This window comes from Archocentrus centrarchus, chromosome 5 (genome assembly GCF_007364275.1).
Source record: "Archocentrus centrarchus isolate MPI-CPG fArcCen1 chromosome 5, fArcCen1, whole genome shotgun sequence".
NCBI classification, from domain to species: Eukaryota; Metazoa; Chordata; class Actinopteri; order Cichliformes; family Cichlidae; genus Archocentrus; species Archocentrus centrarchus.
In genome coordinates this window covers 18,714,359-18,734,935 of record NC_044350.1, presented here as the reverse complement: position 1 = coordinate 18,734,935, position 20,577 = coordinate 18,714,359, and the positions used below count along the sequence as shown (strand labels likewise).

The 20,577-nt window shown below is 40.6% G+C and overlaps 2 protein-coding genes across 4 annotated transcripts; both read right to left on the bottom strand.

Moving 5' to 3' along the window:
* Positions 1-141: 141 nt before the first annotated feature.
* slc25a34 (solute carrier family 25 member 34) lies at positions 142-10,022 on the bottom strand. The gene is made up of 6 exons (XM_030729508.1): positions 9,966-10,022; positions 8,783-9,539; positions 5,137-5,202; positions 1,879-2,031; positions 1,648-1,782; positions 142-1,263 (listed from the first exon to the last, which is right to left on the bottom strand). Exons 2-6 carry the CDS (start codon positions 9,281-9,283, stop codon positions 1,087-1,089), a joined length of 1,032 nt encoding a protein of 343 aa, XP_030585368.1. The 5' UTR covers positions 9,284-9,539; positions 9,966-10,022; the 3' UTR covers positions 142-1,086.
* Positions 10,023-11,624: 1,602 nt separating this feature from the next.
* fbxo42 (F-box protein 42) lies at positions 11,625-19,305 on the bottom strand. 3 transcript variants are annotated; one of them, XM_030730325.1, is made up of 10 exons: positions 18,923-19,305; positions 17,939-18,221; positions 17,696-17,812; positions 17,010-17,144; positions 15,887-16,040; positions 15,679-15,789; positions 15,322-15,418; positions 15,114-15,170; positions 14,893-15,009; positions 11,625-13,278 (listed from the first exon to the last, which is right to left on the bottom strand). In XM_030730325.1, the coding sequence occupies exons 2-10, from the start codon at positions 18,213-18,215 to the stop codon at positions 12,244-12,246; spliced, it is 2,100 nt and encodes a 699-aa protein (XP_030586185.1). In that variant the 5' UTR covers positions 18,216-18,221; positions 18,923-19,305; the 3' UTR covers positions 11,625-12,243. The 3 variants fall into 3 exon arrangements, with proteins under 3 accessions (XP_030586185.1, XP_030586187.1, XP_030586186.1); XM_030730327.1 differs by having other exon boundaries at positions 19,012-19,305; XM_030730326.1 differs by having other exon boundaries at positions 19,132-19,305.
* Positions 19,306-20,577: the final 1,272 nt, after the last annotated feature.

The following is a 20,577-nucleotide window of genomic DNA, read 5'->3' as shown; positions in this document are numbered from 1 at the left end:
ATCATTAAACACACCCGACTACAATGGTTTTTAAACATCTAATTGTATTCCAAAGACTCACCACTTATCCAGAGAATAAACACAAAATGAACACATTTCTTACAAAAAGAAAAATCTTTATTAGGGTTATTTATTGCTCTATATGGGTTTGACGTACCAGTAGGTTGAATTGCTGCACATATAAACTTTAAATTATAAATGGCATTCTTGGTTTTAGTTACAGGTAATTCAAGTCAGTCAACTTATAAAAAAAAAAAAAAAAAGAAAATCCCATCAGGTTTTTATGTATACACAGACAAGGCATTTAGACAGTGTAATAAACTGCAAAACACATGGCAAACAGGCATAAAGACTTGTTCTTCAGGTTGGCCGCACCCACAATGACGAGCTGAGAAGCGAACTCCTACAAGACTGCTTTAAATTAAGCTTGAGGTATAATGTAAACCCTGATCAACAAATTTATACACTACAGACATTTTTATAGGAACATGTCTTGAGTGCTTCGGTGTTCATTTCCTGTGCTAGCTGGGACAGAAGAACTCCCACTTAAAGCAGTAAGTTTGACATTCTTCTCATGGTGCTTTCTGGCAAAGAGTAAGATGAGATGTCCAATATGGCACCCAGTGTCTGTCAGTTAAATATGAAGCAACAACCAGCACACATGAAGACTGAAAATGGAGGGAAACGGCTAGTCTGTCAGAGCTAGCACCAGCTATCAGTACCTCTAAAGTTTACCAACTAACATTTCACGTTAGGCCTATATGTTTAATAAGAAGTGTAGAAACAATAAACCATCATTTTATAAGGTATTATTAAGCTTCAGAAGGGTTACAAAATGAATTTTGTTGCCTAGCCAAAGTTAAAATAGCTGTTTTTACTAGGATAATTTAATTAACCAGCTGCTAGTTCTAGCTTCATATTAACCATTAAAAAAGTTATATTAATCCTCTCATTTCACTCTCTGGAAGAAAGGTAAATACATTTATTTCCCAAAATGAACCGCACTTGCTTTAAATTCAGTGTTTCATTAATGAAGGAGTCCTCTGACAGCTACAGCAGAACATGAGGTGTGCAAGTCTTGGCGTTTCACCTCTGCTTGTCCTTCATTGCCTGTTGCCTCATCAGATCCCAGAACAGCATGCTGAGCACCGTGTGTGGGGCCAATCGCAGGAACACGGGGCCCATGCCTTTATACAACCCCAGCAGGCCCTCAGCTCTGCACACCTTCAGCAGACAATCTGAAAATCCATGGTACAGACGCCCCTACAAAGCAGACGTGAAAAACAAGCAAGTCTTCACTTAATTGAACTGAAGTGAATTCCTTTATTGTTACTGTACACATTACAACAAGATTCAAAATCAGCTTCTCCTTAAATACACACTATATATAATTTTATATATATATATATATATATATATATATATATATATATATATATATATATATATATATATATATATGTGTGTGTGTGTGTGTGTGTGTGCTCTATAAAGATTTAAATAATACAACAGACAATACTAATATTCAATACAATGGAAATAGATATAATATGAATATTGCTTTTTTATGCTTGTATGCATTTAGTTAGAAAATAACATTTCTGCCACTAATGAGTACGAGGATGAATGTGTTGAAGATAGGCTCACCCTATGACACTCATCCACTGGCTGGTTGTAGAGCCGTGTACTAATGACATCAAATGGTGTCATGGTAATGGCCACAGCAACTCCACTGATTGCAGCAGCCATCAAAACTGTAAGCCAGCTGTTTGGACTGAACCACTAAAAGGGCACAAAGAAAGATGATCTGGCTTTCAAAGGATAGCAGCTGCTAGATTACATGTGCTATAAAAATATTGACTCTTTACATAACATTACCTGAGTATATGAAACCCAGTCCTTGGCCGAGGTGAAGGTTGCCAACTGAGCAGCTGATCCCACCATAACTCGAGGCACAGCCCCGTTCACACCCCTCCAAAGACCAATTAAACCTTCTTTTCTATAGATGGTAACAAAGGCATCAGATACTCCCTGAAATAGAAGAAAACAAAAGCACTGGTGGGTGGAAGCTACAGACAATAATTCTTAAAAACTATAAAAGGTCTTATTATAGTTCTGTATGTTTCATTAGTTTTTATTTCATTTTGAATTTTTGTTTTTGCTTCAATTTAGTTTTTATTTAATGGGTTTGATAATTTCAGCTTTATTTTTATTGTTTGTGCAGCTTTTGTTTAGTTTTTAGAAGTTTTAATATTATTTTTTATCTATTTTTTTAAATTATTAAATTGGGGGTTGGGGCAAAATTTAAGCACAGTAAATGCTTGTTGTACCAGTACTTCCTCATTTCGAATGCACTGACAAATTTGATCAACACATACATTTCCTCTATATTATTATTTTAACTTTGTTATTTTTTAAAATACACATAATCACAAGTCTGTTTTTTTTATTTCAGTTAACCTTTCTTTTTATTAACTTGAATCAATAATGTGCAGAAGTCCCCCCCCACATCCAGTTTTAGCTTAATGCTGTGAAATTAACAGCAGCATGTACTTGGTCTCCTAATAGGTGCGACATTACTGTCGTATTTATTTGTCTCTACAGTCTCTTATTGTGTTAATTTGACAACACTGTGTGTCATATTGATGCTTGTGTACACACTGTAACTTCAGAAGACACCAGCAAACAGAAAACTGCTGGGAAAGCACACACCGAAAGTTGAATAAAACACAATGGAAGCAGAAAAAAATAATAATCTCATAACACAATAAAAGTGTTTTTGGGGAGATAATAATGTGACGGAACAGCTGCATAAGTGAACAGTAAACAGCTAATAAAACATATCTACAGTTCAGAGGTGGGAAGTAACAAATACTTTGTTGCTGTACTTAAGTAGATTTTTCAGGTATCTGTACTTTGAGTATTTTTCTGACAAATTTTACTTTTACTCCCTACATTTTTGCACAAATATCTGTACTTTCTACTCCTTACATTTTCAAAACAGACGCATTACTTTGATATTTGAGGGAAGATTTTATTTGCGGTCACTGCGCCTTCAAACATCAAACCAATCTGAGCGTAAATGGAGGAACAATAACACATAAGAGACGATCCTACTGGCGTATCCTCCATCACCGGGGCTTATCGCATACAAAGAGATGAAAGAGGCAAACTCATATAATTTATGTATCATTTATAGAGCTATAATCAGGGGTACAGTGGGCCTGACCGAGGGCCGATGTCCGTACGTTGTGGTCACGGCACTTTAGCATCTAGCTAGCGCTACTGAAGAGGAGCATAAAGGAAGTAACGTGTTGTGGCAGGTAATTTAAAATGCAACGTTTCTAAATGCTCAACAAATATCAACAGACACAAAGAGTGTCTGCAGTTTATCACACAGTGCGTCTGCTAGCTAAAGGTCCAGCTGCTGTATTTCCCAGAATGAGGATATCTTCACTCAGATGGTGAAAGATGTAAGAAAGAGGTCGGGAGAGGAAGAAGAGAGGTTAGATTTAAAAGGTAAGGACTGCAAAACAAACTAAGGTATACTAACTTTGTGTAATTCAAAGATTGCATGAAAATACTCTGCGGTTTAGTGCAGGATAAGCAGATTAGTTTACTGTATTTACAGTAAAGCTCTGTGTTGGACTGGTGCACAGAGTCTGTGCTCATGGTCAGAGTTACAGGTTACATGAAATGTAGCAGAGATGAGTTTGAATCAAAGCTGTGATGCTTAGATTTACTCACTGAATTCAACATTTAAACAACCTGTATACTGTCAGTGTAGGGGGTGGAAATAAGCCAAGATAGATTGTGAAATACTGGGTTCCATCTTTTTGAATTCAGTTCATCCACACAGAGCAGTAAACCTCAGAGCAGCAGCAGCCGATCAGCTGATCACACCAACAAGATTTACTGGAGCTCACAGCAGAAAGTTGTGATTCTTCTCCCCAAGCGGAGCCACTGCACCTAATTTTAGGATTCCCCCACCTTCTGAATCACACTTTAACCCCTGAGTATACTCATCTTTGTGTTCAGGTGTGGAGGCACAGCCACCTTCTACAATGTATGTAACAGAAAATAGAGCATTTTTTAAATTCCCTTTCACAGCTTGTGGCCTACATAACAGATTCAAGCTGAGTACATTCATTAGGATTAAAATTTAGATTAGAATAACATTTGGATTCTCATGTAATATTATTATATATTATTGTATTAATATAACAGGTTCAGTTAGCGTTACACAAAAATAGCTGGTAGAAATGTCCCCCAAAGAGCTACTTTTACTTTCTTACTTTGAGTACATTTCAGAGCCTTCGATGATGCATTTGCTGTGGCACCGTTTGGATAAGCTTGTTCATTTATTTCCGTCCAGAGTTGCGTTCAGTTTTTCGCCAAGACCTCATACTGATGATCGGAGCCTTGGATTGCTCTGTAAAGTCTTCTCCAGTACATGTCAAAGATTCTCAATGGGTTGAAGGTCTGGAGTCCTCAGTGGCCAATCCATGTGTGAAAATGATGTCTCACGATTCCTGAACCACTCTTTCACAATCTGAGCCCGATGAACCCACTGGCTTTGTCATCTTAGAATATGCTCGTGCCATTGGTGGATAAACCTGGTCATTCAGTATACTCAAGTGGTCAGTGGACCTCATTTTTTTGGGCCCATACCATAGGTGTAGACCTGATGAGCTGAAGCAACCCCAGAGCATAACACTGCCCCCACAGGCTCATACAGCAGGCACTAAGCAAGCATGATGGGTACATCACTTCATCCGTGTCCAGTCTATGTTCCATAGCAAAAAGAAGCCTTTTTCCCTCGATAAGCCTCACTGAGAAGTGGTTTCCTTAAAGCTATGTAGCAGTTTGGTTCCAGTTCCTTGAGTTCACTTCACGTTGTGAATGTGCAAATGTTCTTACTTTCACTATTAAACATCGATACGATTTCTACTGCAGATTTTTTAAATTATATGATCTCACCAAATATATATTTGCAGTGATAGGATCAATTCAGCAGAATGAGTGGATGCATGAAGGAAGGGATTATTACTACTTTTACTTGAGCAACGCATCTAAAAGATGCTATGAAATCATTAAAACAATTAATATGTTTTATCTGGAATGTGTCAATCTTACCAGATGGTTATGCTGGTGACCTACTGCAATGGCTGCCACCGTCTGAGCCTGCAGATGAGTCTTCACCTATGAAGAAAATAGCACACAAGTTTTAAAAATGCATTCGGGGTTATTGGGAATTTTTGTTTTGTTTTTTTCCAGCACCGGCACTTAATACTCAAAGTTCACAGGGAACCAGATTTGTCACCAAGTCAGATACGAGGCTGAGTTGTGTAAGGACTCCAGATAACTCTGCTAATATTCACAGGTAAGAGTTACATAACATGCACTTCATCGGGAACTGGTCAAACATGATTTAGGGATTCATTTGCACTTACAGTTCAAATTTAAAGCCGACAAGCAACAAACCAAGAACCCTCTGTGAGGGAATTTTATTTTTTCTTTGTGAAATCACAAACTTTTGTGTAAAACAAAAACATCTAAACAAAAAAAAATCCTCATTGTTTCTTTCTTGACATCATATACTATAGTAAAATAACTCTCACTCGCTGCCAGCAGCACACAGGAAGAGCCACAACATACTGTTTATGTTTGGCAGCAGGAGGTGGACAGAAAAACATTCAGGATATATTTAGTGACCTCGATATGAATACGTCAGACAGTATTGTTTTTCCATGACGGTCCAAAAAGGTTAGATGGTTTAAAATGTATTGACTGGCAGCTGAGGCAGAAAAACAACAAAAACACTACTACAGTTGTAGAAATGCAGAGGGTGTAAATCAGGGGGTGGTGATATCTGATGCTGAATGTGAGAACATGTTTTCTTGGATGGCATGAAGACAAGACTGGAAACGAAAAGAGCATTCAGACTTCCCAAAATGCTTTTAAACTAACTAACCAATGATCTATGACTTTATTTCAGACATCTATGTGATATAATAAACCATTGTACTGGGCAAAAATAGCTTGAATACGTTTGTGGTGTCTTTGAAAACGACCTGGCATCTCTTGTTTTCTCCTTCATGTCAAATACAGTTGGATTACAATCAGGTCAGGTTTGTATTTTCACTTTTCTTTTAAGTTCATTTGTCTTTATTAGCCTTTGTTTAAGCCACTATTATTTCAGCCCCCCCCCAAACTTCCCATTTAGTCACAATTTGTTAAGTTGTCTTAAAACAACACTCACAGTCCAAAATGAACACTGGAAGAACCACTGGACCCTTACTAACCAGATTCCACCACACAATTTGAGAGGGGAATTTCCAAACTTAGTCTTTTAGGAACAAAATTCCCATGTTGTGTAATTATCCTGCTACAGACGTTCAGGAAGGAAACAAAGAGGGTGGGGGCAGATTTTATACTGGAAAGACAATAACTTTGGAAGAATTTCACTTGATTTCAAACTTGGGCTCCGAGAAGCTTGCATTGACTTTGCCACACTTTAAGTTGTATTTTACACAAATGTTAGTAGGAAAAGGATCTCTTTGGGATCTCTAAGGGAAAAAAGAATAATTACAGCAACTAAAAACTGCTTCAGTATACACTCAGTGGCCACTTCAGTAAGTACACCTTGCTAGTATTGGGTTGAACCCCTTATTGCCTGCAGAACTGTCTTAATTCTTCATGGCATAGATTCAACAAGGTGTTGGCTGCACATCCATAATGAAGATCTCCCATTCCACCACATTTGAGATCTGGTGACTGTGGAGGCCATTTGAGCACAGTGAGCTCATTTTCATGTCCAGGAAACCAGTTTGAGATGATCTGAACTTTATGACGTGAGCACGTGAAGCAGCCATCAGAAGATGGGTACACTGTCATCACAAAGGGATGGACATGGTCAGCAACAATAGTTTGTGGTAGCCTGTGGCTTTTAAATGATGCTCAGTTGGTACTAAGAGGCCCAAAAGGGTGCCAAAAAATATCCCCCACACCACCACCACCACCACCACCAGCCTGAACTGTTAATACAAGAGAGGATGGAGTCATATTTTCATGTTGTTTACAGCAAATCCTGACCAGGCAGCATTTTTACAATCTTCTACGATCCAGTTTCAGTGAGCCTGTGTGAACTGTAGCCTCAGTTTCCTGTTGTTAGCTGACAAGAGTGGCAGGCAGTGTGTTTTTTTTGCTGCTGTAGCCCATCTGCTTCAAGGTTTGACGTGTTCTGCATTCAGATATGCTCTTCTGCATACTTTTAACAAGTGGTTACTTGAGTTACTGTGTCCTTCCTATCAGCTCAAAGCAGTCTGTCAGAGTTCTCCTCTGACCTCTGGCATCAACAAGGCATTTTCATCCAGAGAACTGCTGATCACTGGATATTTTCTCTTCATCAGACCATTCTCTGTAAACACTAGAGATGGTTGTGTGGGACATTCCCAGCAGATCAGCAGTTCCTGAAACACTCAGACCAGCCCGTCTGGTACCAACAACCATAATATTAAAAGATTAATATTAAATCATCTTTCTTCTTTATTGTGATGCTCAGTTTGATTTTCAGGAGGTCATCTTGACCGTGTCTACGTGCCTGAATACACAGAGTCTAATCAGTCTTATCAGCCAAGTGACTGGCTAATTAGATATTTGCATTAACCCTAGAACACAAACGTGATTTTCACCCAGGTCAACGTGACAGTGATAGTGTTACAAAACTCACATTAGTGTTCCAGGGTTAAAGAGAAGTTAAAGAGGTGTATCTAATAAAGTTGCCAGAGGGTGTACATATGCGACATACTGTATTTGAACTTTTATGGATGTTTATGGACAGTATGCTTATGGACAATCTTTTGCTTTACACTGTTTTACAACTTTAGTGATATGTTGGGTTTTTTTGCTACGATCACAGCTTAACGATAAGCGACCCAATTGGTTCCTGAAGGTTTATCGGCCACAGATCCAGTGAGAGGAGTTTCTGTTACCTGACAATGTGCTTTAATGTGATTAGAACAAACTGTCTCCAGTCAGTTTGAATGAAAAGAGTGTTGTCCTGAACCCTTTTTGGAAAACATATCAGATTGCCAGTCTCATCTTTCTGCATTAGCCCATGCTAGCTGTCCCAGCTGTTAATTAACCAATCTGGCAGTGAGGTTGTGTGTAATCTGATTCGCTCTCTGTGGTGCATGGGGTTTCAGTTTCCTGTGATGCTTGGTGTTTGACCTGTTGAACACACAGAAAGACACTGTACAAAAGATACAACCAAGCCTTTGTAATATATGTATATTATAAATATTCACAAAAACTAGGAGCAACATAATAGTGATTTGTTGCATGCACTATTGTCAAAAGATTAAATGAATGTTTGGGATTACAAGAGTAATACCAGGGTATGAAACAGGATTTAAAAAAAAAAAAAAACATGCCACACATGATTATTTCTTTTAAAAAATTCTATTATATTTTATATTTTCTTTTAATGTGTTAAGACTGTATGAATTTACCTTTAAAAACTATTAATGCAAAAGATCCTCAAAGGTGCTTTTACAGAAATATTGCAATAGGGATGATCACAGGGAGACACTTCTTTTGAATTAAGGGGTCACAAAAAAATAAAAAGCAGAAAGAATAGATTTTAATGAAGGGCTCAAGCTCAAAAGCCAAATCTTTCATGCACCACTAAAGCAATTTATGCCTATGGAGCTTCGTGTTTTATTTTGGGGACCATGACATATAAAGATACAACAAAAAGGATCAACTTCAGTAAGCTTACCAGGTAGGCAGGAGAAGCAATGAAGGCACCCAGAGCTCCAGCACCTGCTCCTGACAGCAGACTCCCTCCATGGAAAGAAGTGATACCCAGAGCCTCACAGTAAGAGTACGAGCCAAGCCTCACGCCGTTCATCACACCCTGGTAGATGAGCCCGACTGAGAGTCCCTTCTGCAAGCCCCGGAGGCCATCCGTGCGGCCCACCACCCAGAGCGCCTGCAGGACCCCACGGTAGTGTCTCTGGTAGGATCCCCGAGCACGAAGCTCCCCCTGGAGCTGCAGACGAGTCTTCACCACCTCCAGAGGATTGGTGAACACACAGGCTGCGCAGCAGGCGAGAGCACCCAAGGCGAAGTCCAGTGGAGGCCAAACTGCTGGAGGTGGCGGCAAAGGGCCAAAGACACCATGGGGGACTGTGGACACCCTGGATGCCATCCTGTGGGAAGGCTGTGGTGCAAACACAGACTTTTCGGGTGACATTTTCAGCACTTGAGCACTTGTCATCACTGAGAAGTGATCTTCACAGTTTGCCCCAGCAGTAATTGTGATGACTTCCCTCTCCTTCTCTCAGCTTGTTAGGGAACAGGAAGAGCGTATTGTGCTTGGTAGAGTACAGTAAATTCAGAAACAGAAGCTACCAACTTTTGTGATAACTCATTCAACATCTGCTTTGCATGTTTGTGCTATGACACTGCGCCTCGTGGTGTCCTCCTGCACTAACTTTCATTATCACCGGCAGTCTGTTCAAATAAGGCACCATCTGCAAGAGATAATGCAAACATTTTTCAACAGTAAGCTTCAGGTATTACGTAAAAATCCAGCCCCACAGCTCAGGACAGTGAGCTTCCTTTTTCCTGAAAGAAGAAACTCAGAAATATTCAGGTTTCTTCTTGCATGACAAACATTTTAAAAGCCTCTCTCCTGGTCTTTTGACTCTGGGAGCTTTCACCACATTGAAATTCATTCATTCAATACTGCAACTGACACAGAAACAGATTTAAGAGCAGACGGTTACAGGCACGCACACACACACAAGATCACCTTCATTCATATAACATACCAGCACACAAACATGCACAGAACAAACATCAGAGGCAACCACAAGGAAACATAAAACTTATCTAAGTGTCTTATTCGGTGGTTATAAAACATCTTGTGGATTTGCTTACTTAATAAATACACTCACAGAGTTCATTGATCCCGAGCAGCTCCATTCTTCCTCTCTGCTCCATTATTGTAAACATGTGTCTCAGCACATTCATTGTCAAAGTCTCCTCCCTCTCCTTCTGGTCAGAGCCAATGCCGTTTCAGCCATTTGTGCCACCTCACCATTTCCCCGAGTGTGCACGAATCAGGTGGCTCTGCTCTGAGCTGCCCCTGCTCTGGTCCTATAGGAGCTCTCTGGGTAAAAGGTTATTGTTGGTTGGAGAGATGGAGAGGTGAAGTGTCTGAGTCCAGGGAGAGCAAATGCTGAGAGAGGTATCCAAACAAGGTTAAGCTGCTAAAGACCACATGGAAAACCTCGGAAGCAAAACAAGGAGACATGTGCACTGCCTTTACTTTTGCACTTCTCCTGTTTTCTTATCTGAACATTTATTTTAAAAAGCTTTTGAGTATTCAGATTCATTTAGTAATGAGGCGGTTGGTGTGGTTGATCAATTTAAAATCAATTAATCATCTGATTTTTTTAATTAATTGTTTTATAGAAAAGTATTAGCTATGATTTCCATTTGGAGCCAGTTTTAGATGACCTCTCCATTCACTGTTTTGTGCTGTATAAAAAAGGGCCACTAGAGGCCGCTTTTTAAAATAAAATAAAATAAACCATCCATCCATTCTCCTCCATTTATCCTTTTCAGGGTCCTGGGGGGCTGGAGTGTACTGATCTGAAGCAAAAACAGCTGAGGTGGATCCAAGTTCACAGTTCATGTTTAAGAAGCACCTGCTTCCTTTAGTATCTTTTTTCACATTAGTTTACGCAGATGTCACAGAGCTGCAGCCTTCTTATAAACGTTAAAGGCCATCATTTAAAAGTTGTAACATAAATCATACACCTTATTTGGGTGTGAAACCACAACTGAATTCACAATGTTAAAATGTATATCACTAATTTTATTGTGCTATGCATCCACTGGACACTTTATTAGGTACACCTGCTCCTACTTGGTTCAACCCCCCTTTGCCTTCAAAACTGCACTGATACAGGGAAGGATGGATCCGTGCTTTCATGTTCCTTACACCAAATTCTGACCCTACCACCTGAATGTTGCAGCAGAAATCAAGACTCGCCAGATCAAATAACATTTTCCCTGTCCTCTCTTGTTCACTTTTGGTGAGTCATTTCAAACAAAACCCAAGCTACACTTTTTTTTTTTTTTTTTTAACTTGACTTGAAGTTAATGCCATCCATCCATTCTCTTCCACTTATCCTGTTCATGGTTGCAGCGGGGCTGGAGCCCAGCTGCCATAAGGCAAGATGCAGGGTACACCCTGTACAGGTCACCACCCTGTCACAGGGCTAACACAGAGAGAGACAATCATTCACACCTTTGGGTAATTTAGAATCAAATTCAGTTAGAATGGCAGTGCTGTACATTTCAAAGATATTTAGCTACAAAAATATTAAACTTCACATTAATGTTTGAGCTGATAAATTTCAAGTAATTATATGTTTCCTTTTTACCCAGATTGGTGTAACGTCAAAGTTTTCTCTCCAGTTCGATGACAGCTGCTGATGAAGATTGATTGAAAGCTTCAAAACAACTATGAATAGACTGTAAGTTGAGATTGTTTAGGTTACAACAGCAGCAACGTTTGAAGATGAACAAGAATTCTGAGACAGTCACTGAGCAGACATGGAGGCCTTTATTCTTTAACTATGTTCATAGTACAGTGCCACATCGCTCACCCACCATAGCCCCCATCACACATTAGTCAACAACTTTTAACCACCATCGTGCACACACATACACACACTCACACAGTTTTCAATGTAAACATTGCAGGCTTAAAGAGTGATACAAAAAGCAGGTAGTCAGACGGTTTCTGCCAACAGCATCCGCTCTTCCAGACTCTTTAAGAGTTCAGAGGATGGTGACACACAATATAAGAATTATTGTCTGGATGTTCTCCTTCTGGGGAACAACAAAAAATAAAGTCCAGTTGTCTCCCATCACTGCAGTTGCAAACACACACACACACACACACACACACACCTCTACCTACATTCACACACACGGTCAGGATTTTCATTCAAGCAAATGGTTTTATCAAAGTGTACTTAAAGTGTTTTCTTTTGAATGCTTGCAGTAGGCAGAAGGGGGAATAGTGAATTTCTGAAGTGAAACATCTAGCAATGATTATGTTCTTTATTCATAATCCTTCCTACAGGAAAAAGGCCTTGTGTGTCAGTTCCCTTGTGTGGTCACAGGATGAACATCTTCTCAATCCTGTCTAGAGCTGCATTACCTTTTAGCGCGTACAAAGTACAAGGCGTTGGTTTTGGGGTAGTACTTCACATTCTGTTTTTTGTCCATGAGGCCCCCAAAGATGATGAGCTCTCCCCTGCCCTGTACCACAGTATGAAGGCTGGTCTCCGGTGGTCCTGTGACTGCAGGAGGAGTCCCGTTCCCATAAACTCTCCAGGACACCACCCCGGCAGACTTGGCCCGGGACACATCCAGCACGTACATCTGCATGGGCTTACAGTTGAGAGACTGGTAAAGAGGTTTTCCTACGTTCAGACTCTGCGGGGGATGATGACCAAGGCGTCTCGCAATAGGTGGGATAGCGTGTCCATCAGCTCCAGCAACCTGGGGAGGGCTGGAGGATGATGACGGAGGGGTTCCTGGAGGACCTGCTCCACCTCCAGGAGAAGCCCCCTGTGTCTGAAGGGAAGATGATGATGATGAAGAAGGTAAAGATGAGGAAGATTTGTTTTTCACTGCCTCGAGCCCTCGTCGTAAGGCAGCAGGGGACACTGCACCTGGTGGGGTGCGTGGAGATCCCGATGGAGGCGTATGCAGGCCATTGGTGCTAGGAACCTCAGGATGGTGAGCAGCAGAGGGGGGAGACTCCCATCCATAGTCTGTGGAGGAAGGCAGGTGAGGGCGAGAGGAAGGAGATGCAGCCTGGGCTGGGCTGGTCCGAGGTGAAGGGGAGGATCCATTTAATAACGGAGGAAGAGGAGGGCTTTCTGGGCCCTGTGAAGGAGATTGCTGCTGAGATGAGGATGGGCTACCATCTCTGGCACCACCTCTCGCTGAAGGCCGAGGTCTCAGAGTGCCCCATCGACCGTTCACACATGGAGCCTCTTCAACAGCTCCCAGAACAACACCGGCGGCACCACTCCGAACAGGAGATTGAGAGCGCAGGGAAGGAGGTTCAGGGCCCAGAGGGGCAGGCGTGGCACTTATGGGGGAGGGCCGAGAATTAAGACTTGGGCTGAGTGGTGCCCGGCCAGATGGCGCCTGTGAGAAGACCACCACACACTGGCCCACCTTGTAATTTAAAAAAAAAAAAAAAAAAAAAAAAGTTTGGAAGAAGATAGATTAGTGAACAGTGTTTACAAATATGCACAGAACTGAAGAATGCACTAAAAAGAGATTTACTGGGTTAGGAAGGCATTTTGGGCATAAGATCAAAGAGTTTTCTTGTCACAAATGTGACCTAGTAACAACAGTAACTTAAGCTGAAGGCATAACTGACCAGGGGAGGTTTTTTAAAAGTTGTGGTTTAAAACCAGATTTAAGTGCCACAACCTGAACCAACTATTTTCTAGGTGACATGCTGGAAGTGTAATACAGATTCTCTGCTGAAAGAATATGTTATACATGCACTTTGTTGACTGAAATACTGCAAGAAGTCATCCAGTAAAAACTGCAAAATGCTCCAGTTGGTCACGGGAATTTACATGTATTGAGTTGGTGATGCAGAAATGTTTGCATCCTAATCTGCAGCCAAGTGAGGTTTATACTGCTGGAATTGTAGCTAATAGAACCAAACTAATCTATTTCTATCTATTTGTAGGCCATTTATCACTGAGAACATTAAATCAGCTAAATTAATTTAACTTTGATGTGGCCACAAACTAATGGGATTTCCACATCTCAGTCATGAGGGTGTGGAACAGTCAGACCTCAATGCACTGATGTTTAAATGGACCTGTTTTAAGGCTTAGCAGCAGGTCATTTTTAACACACTAGCACCTTACAATTGCGTGCACAATGGAAAAACATAATTATGATAGCATGAAACTAATGATTTTCTCTGGCCTTATTTGCAGCTACAGTGTTGGCTTTTGCATGTTATTTTTTTATAGCCTAGTCTTCATAGTGTAGTGATTCATGCATCTGCCTAAAACACAAAAGATTTGTATCCCTTTCCTCTGATAATGGACTATATTACCAAAAGTATCCACTCACCCATCCAAATAATTGAATTCAGGTGTTCTAATGACTTCTATGGCCACAGGTATATAAAGCCAAGCACCTAGGCATGCAGACTGCTTCTACAAACAATTGTGAAAGAATGGGTCGCTCTCAGTAGCTCAGTGAATTCCAGCGTGGTACCGTGACAGGATGCCACCTGTGCAACAAATCTAATCGTGAAATTTCCTCACTACTAAATATTCCACAGTCAACTGTTAGTGGTATTATAACAAAGTGGAAGCAACTGGAAATGACAGCAACTCAACCATGGAAAGCCTTCCCAGAAGATTTGAAGCTGTTATATTTGCAAAGGCTGAGCCAACATCATATTAAACCCTATGGATTAAGAATGGGATGCCACTAAAGTTCATATATATGTGAATGCAGACCAGTGAATACTTCTAGCAATACAGTGTACCTGATTGAAATAGGGGCACTCAATCCATTTTGTGAGGATGAAGAGTCACATGACACATCAAACACTCCCTTTTGATGTAATCTTACACAGAGCCTGAAGCTGAAAGCTCAGAATAATGAAGAGATTTGATAAAAGCTAAAACTTCAGTCGGGACATTTATGTATCATGACTGTGGCTGCCTAGCCAGTGAAGAAGTGTGGCTATGTCAAACTTGCTTTGTAGTACTCCCATCAGAACTGATGGCTAAGTCACACACACACACTCACCCTACATGCTGGGTGACACCACAGTTCTGGGGCTCCGTGGTCCTCATTTTCCACCTGCAGCTGCTGCCACCTCCATGGTAGTGCATCCATGTGGAGGAGCCAGGCATCTTTGAGGAGCTACGATTACAAAAATTTTTTTTTCTATTAAACTGTACCCAGTTCTGGTTATATGCAGTTTTGTGTATTTGTTCTGATACTAGAAAGCAGGAAAAATAACTTACTGCATTAGGGCCACCACAGCCTCCTAAGATGAGCAATGTCTGATCGTCAATCACAATCTAAAGAATAAACATTTGAAAAACACAGTTTAATTTCACAGGTAAAATATAGATGGGCTTTTCTGGCACCTTTTGTAAATGAAATATAGATAGAAGGTCAAAGCCAAGAAACCGAATAGGAAGCCTTGTTAAAATACTGAAGCCTTCTTACTTGTGACTGGCCTCCTCGTGGGTGTGGTGATGGTCCAGATATGGGTGGTTTGGACCAGGACCACTGCTCCAGATCAAGAACCCAAACTTCATTACTCCTGTTCAAAACCCAAAGAGAAACAGCAACAGCAGAAAATTCCATTCAGTAATACATCTTTAACACAGTCTGTGTAACAGATCGTTTTGGTCCAATTCAATTAGTTTCACATGTACAAACAGATTTTTTTTAAATTTTGTCTACCAACTAAGTGAAGCCTCTGCAATGACACTTCATCAATACTGCTGTAGTTTTAATAAGCTAAAATGTATGCTGTTCTTTCTGAATTTATGCAGTTAATCCAAAATAAAAGCTTCTTACATCTGACGTGCTCCTAAAGATCCCCCGAACACTACCATATTGTTTCCTATTACAGATGAAGAGTGGCCTGCCATAGGTGGCGGTCCATGTGTTGTTACTATACAGTTCCACCTGAGACATCAGAGAAAAAAGTCTAAGAAGGGGAAGACAATAATAAAGAAATGTTTAAACTTGGCCATCATGTGTCAGCCACTGGAGTCCCTCTCACCAGTTCTTCGAAGGAGAGTAGGTGTGGATTTCATCAAAAAACCTTTCTGGTTGGTGTAGTGGATAAGGGCTGGGGCGAGTCCATCCCCCAAACAGCACTAACAGATCTTTGTGCATCACTAAAGTCGCTCCAGCTTTAGGAGATGGATAAGAGCCTGTTTAAAATAAACAGATAAAATTAATTCTTGGAAAATAAGCATGTTAAATGTATGAATAAGTCAACAAATACACAAAAACAGTTTCTTCTGCTTCAACTCCCACTTCTTCAGACACTGTACTCAGCTCTCCTATTAAGTATGTTCCTCTTGTTCTCTCAAACATGGTTTGTCCTACTTCACATAGGTGACATTTGCCTTCAAAGATTTTTGCCAGAGAATTGTGAAATAATAGATTTTGACCCAAACCCTGATCCTCAAAAATTAGATGTTATAGCTCAAGAATGTAACATCAATAAATGACACAGTAATTATATTTGGGAAAATATAACCAAGTAGTTCTGTAACCTTAAACCATTAAAACCTGGCCCATATCTAAAGCAGTGTAGTATCTGGCATCTCAACATGAAACATTAGTTTTGCGATTAGCAACATAATGTTAACGTATTGAGCACCATGGGAGGAGTCACTATGAGAAAACTGACACCACGGACAGGATTAACAGTACTGTCATTGTAATGCATCAGGTAGGTGGATTGCACCTCAATGACTGGTTAGAGAAAACTGCCCACCCCCCTGGACCAGAAAGCCAGAGCAAGAATAGAAACCAACTGTAAGCAGACAGTTCTGTTGGATATCAAGTTAAAACAAACTGTGACTATTAAAGAAATATATCTAAAACCATAACTCATCTTGAGCCCAGGTCCCCTGGGTGAAAGTCTGACCCATTCAAACTTTCACCCAGTTGTTGCTGGATTTTTTTTTTCTTTTTCCCTTTTTATACTATCTCACCCAACTTCCTTCGAGCCTTCTGTCAGAAAACCCTAAATGGAAACTTTTTTAGGAAGCTGTCAACACACAATTCCCCTTACCTAAGACCAATATAAAGTTACTTGTTACCAGAACAGTTGTAAAAAGAGCTCTGATCTCTGATTCCTGTTGTTTTTCATCAGCTTGTGAAATTCTTACCTGAGGCCAAAGGGCGGATCCACTCCTTGCTGTTGAGGTCAAGTCTCCATAGATCATTGAAGGCAGCATTGCAGCTACTCTGAGTGCAACCCCCAAACACATACATGGACTGATTTGAGTCATAATAACATGCACCTGCAACCCACAAGAAGAGAGAATACTCAGCCTTTATAATGAACACACTTCTTTACAGAACGTACTATTCTCTATGAGAATAATGGCACCAACAGCTTGTCTGACACTACATTCAAACTATTTTAATCAACATTAAAAGGGTGATTTATTTCAGGAGTTTATATTTATATTACTCTAAGCAGCCTTTTATGACCGTGACTTAACACAAATCAGTATTTTGAAGCTCAAAATACCACTGATAAGAGAACACTGTAGTTCAAAATATACAGCTGGTGAAGAAAGAACATTTTTTTAAAATGAAGTTGCAGACAATCTATTTTAAGACTTGCAGCACTCCACACATGGATTAAGTGTCTGATGCTGCTCTTTTCATGAGTCAATAATCGTCCACGGGCTAAAAGCTATTTTAACTGTTGTACATTAAACTCATAATCTGATCCAGACTTCAGAGTCATAAAAATGAACAGCTGTTTTATTTTGACTTGTAGGAAATAGACACGCCAAGCTAATAGTGGGGCAAAATGAAGCATAGTAAAGGGGCATATACTGACTGTGTGAAAAGCGCTGAGTGATGGGAGTTCCTGGATATGGGTATGTGCGACTTTCCCACTGGATATTACCCTCCTGGACAGCTCTCAAAAAACCATGGTAGCACTGATAGGCAACACCTAGTTCAGAGAGAATATAAGAAACGGACATGCAAAAAAAGTGGAGAAAGCAGAATAGAAGCAAAGATAAACAAGCATCCACCTTCTGAAAATATCTTAAATTTTATGCAAACATGAGTGGCGTACCTTTAATGAGACGATACCACTGCTTACATACGAGTGCAGCCGTCTTGTGCTCCTGGTAAGGTGAGAGGAAGGACAGAATATATTCGAGAACTTCCTCCGGCAGCTCCATCATTGTCCTCCCTTCCCCTTTGGCACCGCTGTCCATGTTCCCTTCTTGACAAGAGGACCCCATCTTTGCATCCACTTCCTCCGTTATCCCAGCAGGATCTGCACCTTCATCCTCTGTATCCATGGCAACATGTCCTCCTCCATCTTCATTGTCAGGGGAACGGGACATTATTGTCTGTTGAGACATTGGGAGACATGTTTAGGAGAATGTTTACCATCAGCTAGATTTAAATTAGCTCTATATAGTCTACTGGAATCTCGATTTTACACCTGCCCTGCATGATTGATTCACTCAGCTAAAACACAAACAGGATGAAGCCATGAAATTGGAAGAGACCTGCTCCTAGCTAAGAAACCCAATGACACTGCAAAGCTGCAATCAGCATAAAATTACCGTGTTGTTTAGCGCTCGACGACCTTAATCGTTACATCCATTGTTTAAAACGGGTGCTGCCCTTCCTTTAGACTGATCATCTGGCCTCTCCACACAGTACGTCCCTTTTATATCATTAGCTGCATCTAACTAGCTGCCGTTAGCCATCACATCATAATGAAATAGTGGATAGCTAATGCTAATTGTCGCCTAAAGCTATCTCACGCTCTTAGAGGAAATAACGTCATAGTTCATAAAGCTAAACGAGTTGTAGCTTTTACTACAAATGGCAATTTCTCCCAGTGGCCATCCGGTTAATGTTACTGAATTTTGATACTGTTGAAAAAAAAACACTCTGTGCAAGCTTTCGCTAACGCTAGCATACTTGTCATGAGCGTCCAAGCTAACATTAGCTAACATAAAAGAACATTTGGCTAGCGGTTTCAAGAAAAATCGCATTTTCTCGGAGATACTTCTATTTTATGGAGAATAAAATCGCTCACTTCTTAGGTGCCTTGTCGACACGACATCCTCTCAGGTCAGCAGCCTCATCTAGTCTTACCACCCTCCTAACAGACGAGCTAGCTGATACCTTTAGTCTTCTGCTGATAATCTCTGCTAACGCTAGCTCCACCACAGCCTCTCTAATGTCAGTTTCCCTCTTGAAACGCTGTCAGCGTCATTCCGTGACTACGGCAGCTTTGTTTGGTACCGTTGTTTTAGATGGATTCTTTTCAGGGCTCTGAGTGTGAAGCTTTCCTCTCCGCCTCCCCGGTATCAGCTCCAGAGATTCCTCTGCAGCCTCCAAACAGTCGCCATCTTCCGCTGTGAGCAGCGACCTCCTCCGCAGAACAGCGACTCTCCGGCAGCCGCTCACCGTCTGTGGTGCCAGGGTGGGTCAGCAACTGCAGCCCCGCACAACCGCTCAGGGCAGCATGCTGCGTGGAAGTTTATTTCCGCCACTGCATTATTATTATTTCGAGATGCTACTCTGAAATTTTGACTTATGGAAGGCTAATTTGTTGGTGTTTTTTCCCCAATGTTTTGTTGAAGCAAAACAATGAACACAAATATAAGTATTTACAATATAAGCCACGGACTCATAATAGTAGCAACATAATGAAATAAGACACCAGAAATAAAGTTTGAATTAAATAGTAACTAATTAAATAAATAAAAAGTGTCATTTATTGCAGAATGAGTGGTTTTCACAGCTTTCCAGTTGCTGGAGCCTGTAATTGCTAAAGTAAGATTTGAAATCTGCTGTAAAAACAAACAAACAAAACATCAGAATTAAGGTTTCTTATTGCTGAATTCACATTCAATTCAATTCAATTTTATTTATATAGCGCCAAATCACAACAAACATTCACCTCAAGGTGCTTTGTATTGTAGGTAAAGACCCTACAATACAGAGAAAACCCAACAATCAAAACAACCCCTATGAGCAAGCATTTGACAACAGTGGGAAGGAAAAACTCACTTTTAACCGGAGGGGACTTCTGGCAGAACCAGGCTCAGGGAGGGGCAGTCATCTGCCACCACCGATTTGGGCTGAGGGGAGAGAGACAGGACAAAAGACATGCTGTGGAAGAGAGACAGAGATTAATAATAACTAATGATTAAATGCAGAGTGAAGTAAAAACAGATTAGAAAGAGGTGACTAAAAAGAAACAGTGCATTATGGGAACCCCCCCAGCAGCCTACGCCTATAGCAGCATAACTAAGGGATGGTTCAGGGTCACCTGATCCAGCCCTAACTATAAGCTTTATCGAAAAGAAAAGTTTTAAGCCTAATCTTAAAAATAGAGAGGGTGTCTGTCTCCCGAATCCAAATTGGGAGCTGGTTCCACAGAAGAGGGGCCTGAAAGCTGAAGGCTCTGCCTCCCATTCTACTCTTAAAGGAGGCATATCATGCAAAATCCACTTTTTTAGCCCTTAAATACATTTTTATGTACTTTGAGGAGGAGTGCAGAAAATTTAAATTTATTCTCTCCCGGTGCTGCGTAGATATCTTTATATTCTTTTTGGGTCACATTTTTCAGTCTGTTCAGTTTTCTCTAGTCCCTATTACGTTTTCTTGTCTATTACGTCACAGTATTTTCTGTGGAACTGCTAAACAAGGTCACTTCCGTCTAACCAATTTCGTGAATCCGAC